Source organism: Denticeps clupeoides, chromosome 17 (genome assembly GCF_900700375.1).
Source record: "Denticeps clupeoides chromosome 17, fDenClu1.1, whole genome shotgun sequence".
Classification (NCBI taxonomy): Eukaryota; Metazoa; Chordata; class Actinopteri; order Clupeiformes; family Denticipitidae; genus Denticeps; species Denticeps clupeoides.
This window is the reverse complement of record NC_041723.1, coordinates 13,959,483-13,969,589: the sequence shown is the minus strand read 5'-3', so window position 1 is coordinate 13,969,589 and position 10,107 is coordinate 13,959,483. Positions and strand designations below refer to the sequence as shown.

At 49.0% G+C, this 10,107-nt stretch overlaps 1 protein-coding gene across 1 annotated transcript in view; it reads left to right on the top strand.

The window, feature by feature from the left end:
* Nucleotides 1-3,131: 3,131 nt before the first annotated feature.
* Nucleotides 3,132-10,107, top strand: part of bcar1 (BCAR1 scaffold protein, Cas family member) — a 54,167-nt gene continuing 47,191 nt past the window's right edge. Inside the window, exon 1 of the mRNA XM_028958851.1 lies at nucleotides 3,132-3,553. Within this exon, the coding sequence (XP_028814684.1) occupies nucleotides 3,542-3,553 (12 nt within the window). The 5' untranslated portion in view covers nucleotides 3,132-3,541. The remainder of the gene's footprint in view (nucleotides 3,554-10,107) is intronic.

Genomic DNA, 10,107 nt, shown 5'->3' with positions numbered 1-10,107 from the left:
TCATATCACCAGTTTGTCGTAATATGTCGACGTTACACATTTATAACAGGTTTCAAGACTACAAACTCAAACTTGTGTATGTGTGTGTTTAAAACTAGTCCAGTGCAGCTCATGCTGCGCTGCATTTTGAGCACTTGCTAAAGCGTGCACTTAAAAGTGATGCCATAGACAGTTCTTTCAGAAGCGTGTGTGTGTGTGTGTGTGTTCACTGCATACATAAAGCACCTCTTCATCACTGTCACCTTTCCGTGAGTTTAATCTGCTTCCCAAAAATGACTGCAGCAAAAACCTCTCCCCTCTGGAGGCTGCACGCACGCAAGAAGAGCTGCCATGCTCATCTTCATTCTGCGCTTCCTCCTCTGAGTTACCAGCACACTGATCTCGGGCAGGCCGGCGAGACCTCATCTTTATTCAAATGCTCCACTTCATTCTGAGCCCCCTCTCCTGCATCACTCTTGTTCCCGCTGTGCAAGGAAACCGGCGTGAGAAGTCCTGACAAATCTCCCACCCTCCCGTCCCCGTTTCCCATTTTCTCCGCTTATACGCCGTTGCTCCTGCTGTGGCCCTTGCGCTCTCTTCTGTTGCCCCTCGTCCGTCTGATTTGTCCCCTTCTGACCCCCTCCCACGTTTTCCTCTACCCCGTCCACTGCCTTTCTCCTTTTCTCTTGCGGCTTTTATCACACGTCAGATGTTGGTTAAAGGACAAATGATCTCATGTTGACCAAGTACTCTCCCACCAAGCAACTCATGAGGTCCGCCAGCCTGTCCCAGGTAGATGTACGCAGATGCTTCCAGGCCTCTGTAGCTGTCACTCACCTGCTGCGCCTAAATATAGACGGGCCTGTCAGGAGGATCATTTTAAACAAACGTTGTAACGAGAACCGAAAATAACCCAGGGGGTGGAAATAGTCCGAATGCCACTAACAGAGGCTTCAAAGCGTTGGTAGATGTTCACTGTCAAGCATCGCGTTTGTTCGCTCACCGGATAAATCTGACACAACGGGGTCTATAAATCCACATTTTGCTTAAATGGGGGGGGTCATTGGGCATGTTCATAATCTTCACATTTTTGGGTCTAAAACAGCACTACAGCACCAGTTAGTCACACGTTCTAATTGTCTGTCCATCCGTCTTTAGGAAGGTACTGACCACGTCACAGATGTTCGGCATGGGAGATGATGCCAACAATGTTAAGGTGCAGGAAGAACTGATGGACAAACCCCAGTTGTTCAAAGCGGGAACGTTAATCACTAACAAACACAAATACGCAAAATAACAAGTACTGTTCCACGCTGCCAGATCCCCTGGCCTGCACGTCTAAACAAGGCGTTTTTAACTCGTATCGAACACATGATGATGTTGCAGTGGTGGCCTAGCGGTTAAGGAAGCGGCCCTGTAATCAGAAGGTTGCCGGTTCGAATCCCAATCTGCCAAGGTGCCACTGAGGTGCCACTGAGAAAAGCGCCGTCCCCACACACTGCTCCCCGGGTGCCTGTCATGGCTGCCCACTGCTCACCAAGGGTGATGGGTTAAAAGCAGAGGACACATTACGTTGTGTCACCGTGTGCTGTGCTGCAGTGTATCACAATGACTTCACTTTAAAGTGGGCGTCTGGTGACATCTAACACATTTATATTACACTTGCACTATTGCCGTTTTGTGTGTGGACCTTAGCACGTGGTCCAGATCAAGGTTAACGTTGGGCGTAACAATTAGCGAACCTCTATAGCTCTGTCTATTTCGGGATTAGTGTTCTCTTTGCATAAGCTTTAGTGGAGCCTAGTGTTTTTGCTCACCCAGGCAGCTCTCTGAACAACGTTCTGTTCCACAGCGTCATTGCAACGGCGCTCACACGATATCACAGTTCACACAGCCTGGGAAAATGTACGCAAGAGTTTTACGCTGATGCTGCTGGAGCAAATGGACTTGTCCATGGCCAGAAAAGAAGAGTGCAGATGCCCCACATTCCGTCCGTCAAGTTAAGACGTTTTCACCTGTTGGATGCATGGATTTACTGTCTATATATGGTGTCTGTATCGTAGTCCCTTGGGTGTTTGTGCTGTACTGTGTGCATGCTGTAAGGTGGGAATAAAAATGTTGTTGTTTTATGTCCAACTCTCAGAGTAATTATCCTATTCCCCCAACACCCCCCCATTTGCTTATTGATTTAACATCTGAAAATGATTATTTCTGTCCTGTGAACTATCTGCTGCATCTAGTGTCCTTTTTTGAGTGGATTTGGCCTAAGAGACTACAGTACAGGCCAAAAGTTTGGACACACCTTGTCATTCAATGTGTTTTCATGACCATTTACGTTGGTAGATTCTCACTGAAGGCATCAAAACTATGAATGAACACATGTGGCGTTATGTACTTAACAAAAAGTGGAGACCTGGTCTCCACAGTCACCGGACCTGAACCCCAATCCAGATGGTTTGGGGTGAGCTGGACCGCAGAGTGAAGGCAAAGGGGCCAACAAGTGCTAAACACCTCTGGGAACTCCTTCAAGACTGTTGGAAAAGCATTTCAGGTGACGACCTCTTGAAGCTCATCGAGAGAATGCCAATGTTCAAAGCAGTAATCAGAGCAAAGAAACTAGAATATAAAACATGTTTCCAGTCATTTCACCTTTTCTTGTTAAGTACATAACTCCACACGTGTTCATTCATAGTTTTGATGGCTTCAGTGAGAATCTACCAATGTAAATGGTCCTGAAAATAAAGAAAACACATTGAATGAGAAGGTGGGTCCAAACTTTTGGCCTGTACTGTATGTTTAAAGCAGGGAGTGTTGATCTGAGGTGACCATATGTGTAAACTATACTTCAACTAAAACTTGTGCTTATTGTGTAGTGTATATAGACTGAGCCTGTTGTCTGTGAGGCAGAGGCATCAGTCTGGAGACGCTCTGGTGAACTCTTCAAATGCACTTGTCCTTTCATAAGTCGGTGTCATAATCAAACTGAACAAAACCAAAACAGATGAAACGAATAAAAAAACCCACGCGAAGAGAATACTGCATGTCCAGAAACTGTTGAATTTTCATTCATATCCCACGCGGTCGGCGGCGGGCTCGCGCGCCCGCGCCATGCTCGTGCACGTTCGCGGGCGCGCGCGCCAGGCGCGGCCCCGTCCCTTTAACGGAACTTGATGATTCCATCATCAGGGGGCAGAAGCCGCGGAGTGACGCACCAGCGCCGCAGTGTCGGACTCGCTTCCCGCGCCCGCCGGAGAGGACGTTCCATTCCCCGCCACCCGCCGCTGCCAGTGTCCGAGTCGGAGGAAGCGAGGGCGGCGGAGCGGCTCTTTCTCGACCCGCCGTAGCCTTCATGAGGAGGGCTGGAGAATAAAGACCCCCCCTCCCCGCTCCTGACAGGGCGCGCTCCCGTCTTCCATCCCAGGAACGTCCGCGCGCAGCATGGAATAGGCTGAATCGGAAAACCGCGGCTTTCCTCGGGGGGGAAAAAAGAAGAGAAAACGAGAGAAGCGTCGACAAGTTCTTCAGCACAAGTGTCCACGGCGCGGGGTGAAAAACGCACAACATGTCTGTTCCGGTGAGTGTCTCTCGTTATTGCTATCGGACAACTTTTTCGCCGACGTCATTGACGTCAGTGCTGGCGGCGTGGATGTTAGCTGGCGGCTATTTAAATCTCGTCTGCGTGGGGATGTGCACAAGTCCGCGGCAGTGCACGACGGGAACTCGGCGTCGTTTTATATTTGAGTAAGTGCTGAGTAAAAAAAATACAACGTGAGTGGAACTGGGCGCCGCTGAAGGCTTCCGAACTTCGGAAGGGCGTCCGCTTCGTCTTTGAGTCGACTTGAGCCGCCTAAAATAAATGTAGTTTTTCTAAAATTGTAATTTTCTTATTGAATCCTGGTGTCATTACTCCTATGCTTATAGTCCAGAGTACCCAAATACAGCCAAGCAGCCAATTCCTTCTAATTACAGAATGAGTTTATTTATATATATAATACACACACACACACACACACACACACACACATATATATATGTTGCAATAGGCCTGGAGAAAGCTCGTTGCCGCAGGGAACCTCTGTTCCTGCTGAAGCAGCGAGTAGCGGCGCGTTCAGCAGGCTCACCGTCTCAGACAGGAACCAGGAATCAGATCCGGCCTGATATCAGGTCGAGGTACCAGTCATGGTCCGGAGATACGCAAAAAAAAATCGAGAATGAAGCCCTCTTCTGCTTGGAATTCCACAGATCTAAGCCCGGGTCTCGGGTCTCCTCCAGCAGCCCACTTCGCACCCCCACCCTGCGAGGCAGACTCATTTCCATCCCGGTGGCACCTTGTTCACCGCCCGTCCTGTTTTCCAAGATCACGGTGGCAAACATGGATGTCTCCTTTTAAGATCATGTACTATACATACATACACACACACACACATTCATTTCAACCTGGCCCGTGATGTTATATTAGAATGTGATAGTAAAGAATAACATTTTTTATGGAGTAGGTCCCATTTGCAGGTAAAATCTATTAACTTGTAATAAAGCTATATAGACTGATGAATATACCATCAGTTGCTGGAACACACCTAGAACTCTTGGTCTGATGACGTTTATACTGTGGTTTGTGTAATTGCGTAATAAATGTTTTTTTTTTTATTAGAGTGGATATAGGTTGACATTTTCAGATTTTCTTTGCTGGAATAACCAGCGTAGATAATAAATTAAAACAAGCAATAGTTATATGATCTACCAACAGACAAATGTAAATACTAATTCATGAGTTCAGTGGTGTGGTAGCTGGGCTATATCATACAGTGTATGAACCGTGTTCGTTTAACTCGCCCTTCGTGTGGTTCCCTCTGCTGTTTGAGTGGTTGCAGCTTTTTGGAAGATGGCTTCAGGTTTTGCACAAAATCAATGGCAGCTTTGTCAACGTGGTATTGGATGTGCTGCTGATGAATTTGCCCAATCAGTATATTTCTGTCATGATGCATTTCAGTTTCAGGTGTCCTGACTTTTTACAGTTTGCCAAAAAAATGGTTTCTGTCTACTTGGTTGACACCAGTCTGGCACACAAAGGGTCTATAATAAATACACATATACAGATTGTGTTCGACATTACAGGGTCACATGGTGGTTAGTGTCATGGCTCCACACCTCCAGTGTTTTGAGCTGAAACCTTGAGTTTGCATGCTCTTCCGCAGGGTCCCTTCTGGGTTCCTCGGTTTCCTCCCATCGTCCAAAGCCATGCACTCTATGCGAATTGGCGACTGAATTGTCTGTGTGTGTGTGTGTGCGCGCTTGTACCCCCACCCTGGGTCAGTCCCTGACCTGTGGCCAGAAGCTCCCGAAGCCACAGCCCTGATTCATACAATATACATGTGCCCTCAGATACTGAATCAGGGATTAAGTGTGTAAATTGTAGGCAAATGCTGCCGCGCTGAATACATATACAAACGTCGGGTCAGCTTGATCTTCACTTGACCATGCAGCTTGCGGTATGGTGGTATTTGTTTGCAATTATGCACGTGTAAGATGTGTGCATACATTGTGACGTGCATTAATTGTATTCGCACGCCCCCTAATCATGCATATATTCATGCGATCAAACCTCATGCATGCTAAATAATGTAAAGTAATGATCAGCTGGACACGCCGCTCATGACACACGTAGATCTTTATCGCCATTTTCCTCCCGCACTGCAGGACGTGCAGTATGCCGCTTGGTTGAATCGAACCTGTGACAGATTCATCCCAGAAGTCTGACATTTGCCGGTTGACATAGATGACGCCTCACATACATATTAATAATCAGGGCCGAGGGCAGCCTTTGCATCTCAATACCGGCATTCAGGCTTTGGCGATTTTTTTTGGTGGGTTGCCTAGGGAACAGCAGGCCATCGTCTTCTCGTCCTAACCATGTGTCGGCCTGGTATGATTGCCATTCCTAGTCTCGCTCACACCAACTGATCCCAGAATCAATAGGCGCCACTTGCATCATGGGAACGCCTTCCCCCGGTCTCTCGTGCAGGGATGAGGGAAAGACAAACCCAGAATTTGACATATCGTCACTTAGGTCTTGTTTCCCTGGAAAGCACACAGGCTGTGCGCTGCAGGCATCAGATGCCGCCGTTTCGTTTGGGGTACGTTGGCTGGCGCTTCCTCCGGCTCCAGGTTCGCCCGTTTCCCAGCTCTTAATTCCCGACGGCTGACACGTCCGTTTGTTTGTTGCTGGTTGCTCAGCAGAAATGATAATGCTCATGCGCTAAAACATCTGCAGGTACCAATATGAATATCAATGTTGCTATAAATATTTATGCACCGGTACCTCACTGCTCCACGTGCCATGAAAACGGGCGTCCTGTTCCGAACCTGATCAGCGTGGACAGCGTCCCGGACTCACCACGTGTGTGGACCCCATCAGTTTGCCACTCATTGGCATCATTTGTGCTTCTGCTGGTGCTCAGCCAATCAGCACACAGTTTCATTCAGAGGATAAATCTGGGAACTTTCCTTACGTCTGTTCAGACGCGTTGTTAAATCCACGGAATCGTGTGCGTATGTGGACGTGTGCTCTGCGCGTGTGTGTTTATGTGCACATACAAACGTTTCAGAGGTTTTGGGGTGTGTGTGTGTGTGTGTGTGTGTGAGTGTGTGTGTGTGCCGGCAGGCAGGTCAGCAGCTCTGAGTCACACACTGAGCTGAGCTGTAGCAGCTTGCCCTCACATTCCTGCTGCAGAGATCCCGGAGGAATTCGCTCTTCTTACTCCCCTGCAGAGCCTGCGTGCGTGCGTGCCTGCGTGTGCATGCATCCGAGCACACGTAAGTGCAGTAGAGACAGGCATGTTCCTGTCTGAGGTATGCAGGTGTGTGTGTGTGTGTGTGTGAAATAGGAGCGTAGACCCCCTCACATTCTTCTGTTGCTCCCCATGAATCACCGTGCATCTTGTTGTGTATGAGTTTGTGTTGATTTGGGGTGATAAGGCGAATGTGTGTGTTTATATACTGATGCATTGTGTGAGATTGCACCGTGTTTACACCCTTTTCAAACCCTTCCATTTTTTTCAGTATGTCGTTTTCTGCAGCCTGTCACTGGTTGGCTGATGTATATGCTGAGGATTCTGGGGGACTGCTGGGGTGTTTGGTTCGGAGCAGTGTGTGTGTGTGTGTGTGTGTGTGCATACAGATGCTCCAGACTGAACTACAGCAGAGCTCGCCAGCTAGGACTTGATGATGCATGCAAATTAAAATTTTGGTGACAATAATAGATTTCTGTGGGAACAAATTTAAAAGCGTTAATATGTATTGCGGCGCCAAAATAATTTTTTTATGAGATGAGGAGTATTATGGTTACTAATGTAAATCTCTGTTGTGTTAATTTACAGTATTGATGTCAGTGTTGCATGTGAATCTGTGTGTGTACTCGGGACAGAACGGCTCTGTGTCAGGGCCAGGACCGTGTCAGATTTTAGCTGCACTCGGTGCTGCGCCGCCCTGTCGCGGCTCTCGTAAATCTGCTGGCTGATCTGCGTCGTCGCGGTGTTAATGGCCGCCCATCGATCACCGCGTGCGTTCGAGTCGCGGCACACGCGGGCGGGATCACGGGCTCGCTTGTCCCCGAATCGGCCAGTCGATACGACAGTGAGGAGCCGCAGCCCTGCCCGGGAATTGATCATCATTTGAAAGGCAGGGACGCTGGCAGGGAGACGACGGAGCTGTCGAAAGGGTCAGCTGAAGAGCAGGAGCGAGAGAGGAGAGGGTGGGGGGGGGGGGGGGGGGGGGGGGGGGTAACCGGACGGCACCATCACAATGGCCGCCGCTGTTCTAGGGCCTCGGGCGTTCTGCGCTGCTTTGTACGATTGTGTAGATGCCCGCAGCCAGCCCTCCCCCTCATTTACTCCTAATCCGCTGTTTTATAAACCCCTCTAATGACTCCGAAATGCTGTGACATTCATCTGGAAGCCTCTGCAGCCACCAGAGCAGTCGGCTTCGGCTGTTCAGCCAGGGACCCTGGGGACAACGTGGACTTTTGAACCCTTTCCCTGTGACATGTATGAAATTAAGGGCAATACTGTCAATTTTCTGCTTCCCCGCCATCAGGGGAGCAACAGCAGGCTTATTTTCTGTCAGAGGCTTGGGTAGATAGTATATACGCAACAAAGCTCCGTATTTCAGTCGATTCAGGTCAGTCCAATCGAACTGATCAATCTATGATTATACAGATGCAGATACTACTCTGTGCGATGGTCCCCCGAGATGTGAACACGTGTTTCTTTAGGTATTCGACATAATCCGTCCATTACGGTCGGCGTGGACGCTGCACCTTTTGGTCGACAGATCTCAAACTCGCAATTCAACTTGCACTAAACTGTATCAGCGTCAATGCATTTAAGCATTAAACATTTAAAAGCGACCTGCTTCTTTAACAGAGACAGCGACGTGCTGGCTGTCGAGGTAAATGGACTTTTTAATTCGTATCCGACATGCTTAACCTGCACACTAATGGTGTGACGCGTAGGTAATCTTCGGCCCAGACGCGCAGTAACCTGTGTGAAGGTTACCTTTTGCTGGCTGCATTACGTCCAGATGACATCTCCTGTCAATAATGACTGCACCGACCAGTCAGAATTCACTTTCATAAGTGACGGGGCGAGTGGCGGCTGAATTGTTTATGGAATTCCGACCATCATTAGTGCAGGATTTCAGCGGGTTGAGAACCTCGCTGTAATCATGTCGGCTGAGTGAAATGACAAACATTAGCTCCGGATGAATAATTAAGGAATAGTTCCTGAAATTTTCCAGTGGCGAGGGTATGAGGGGAGCCGCCCCCGGCCCCGTCACCGCGGCTCTGACCCTGACCGACCTCCATCACTCCATTATCGTCCTCTTACCGGCTGCCAGCTTGCCCGGCGCGGAGGAACGTTTCTTCTGGAAATGTCTCATTTTCAGCTTGCTCATGCTGTCTCCTCTCGTGACCTTTCTCCTGATGGAACCAAGCCTGTGCCTGATTGGGGATGTAGAAAAAAAAAAAAGATGAGAGAGTGGTGGGCAGAGGAAAGCGATAAGTGAAGAAAAATAGGTGTTTTTTTTTTTCTTTTTTCCGCTCTTCTCCCCCAAGACAGTGTCTCCATTTCACAGGGATTCATGCTGTGACCTTTACATGCGCTCTCGTCCCTGTTTCCCAGCAGTGGGAAGGAATGTTGCCTCAGCATCTGCACGGCGCTCCGGTTTTCCGCTGGACACCGACCTTTATGTGGCTAGTGCCTCCACGGCGGCAGATCCGGGATTAAGCCTGGCTGGCGGGGGATAATGAAAGGACCCGGTGTGTCATTACTGGGGCTTTTGGGGAAAAGAAAGTCATTTATGGACAACAAAGAATCTCGATCTGAAGGAAAATGGATTTGGAAGATGGGCTTTCGATTTCTCGAAGTCCCCCTTTACTGGGTTTCGCTGTTCTGAGTGGCGATATCCGGAGATTGCTACATCCCAACCTGGCACAAGCACACGCAAACTTGTTTTTAATGAACGCACGCGGTCATAAACAACGGTGCACACAAGCGGGCTGGGTGTGTACACATGAAATCTTTGATGTCCGTGCGAGCGGCTCAAATGGGAGCGGCTCCTGCAGGGTTCCCATTGTGAGAACGTTCCTCGTCCCTCTGGGGTGGCGTTTTTGAACGTTTTACAGGCGCACAGCGTGGTTACAGCCGACCGCAGGCGTCCTCATCAGTAAACATTCATGTTGCTCAGCTGGGTTTTATATTCATACTTGCGCTATAGGGCCAGCATTTTTGTGTTTTATACTGAGGCTAGATGCTTTTTCGGCTTTAACGCACTCACAAAACTAGCGCTGCAGACGTTTAAACGGGAGCCCCTGAGAAAATGGGAATGGCTTTGGATAAAGGATCGTGCCAGGATGTACTGTAGTTGCTTCTGAAGGGTCAGAGGTCACTGATGCCCACTGAGCAGTAGGTGGGTGAAGTAACAGGTGGTCAGTATGGAGCATGTCAGAGGTAACAGATGGAAACTGCTGGGCCCCAGATGCCAGGCCCTGAAGCAGGAAATGGAGGTGACCATTGTCAAGGCTGAGTGCACCCAGGTCAGGACGAGAGGCTGGTTGTTCTCCGCCGGCAGTGG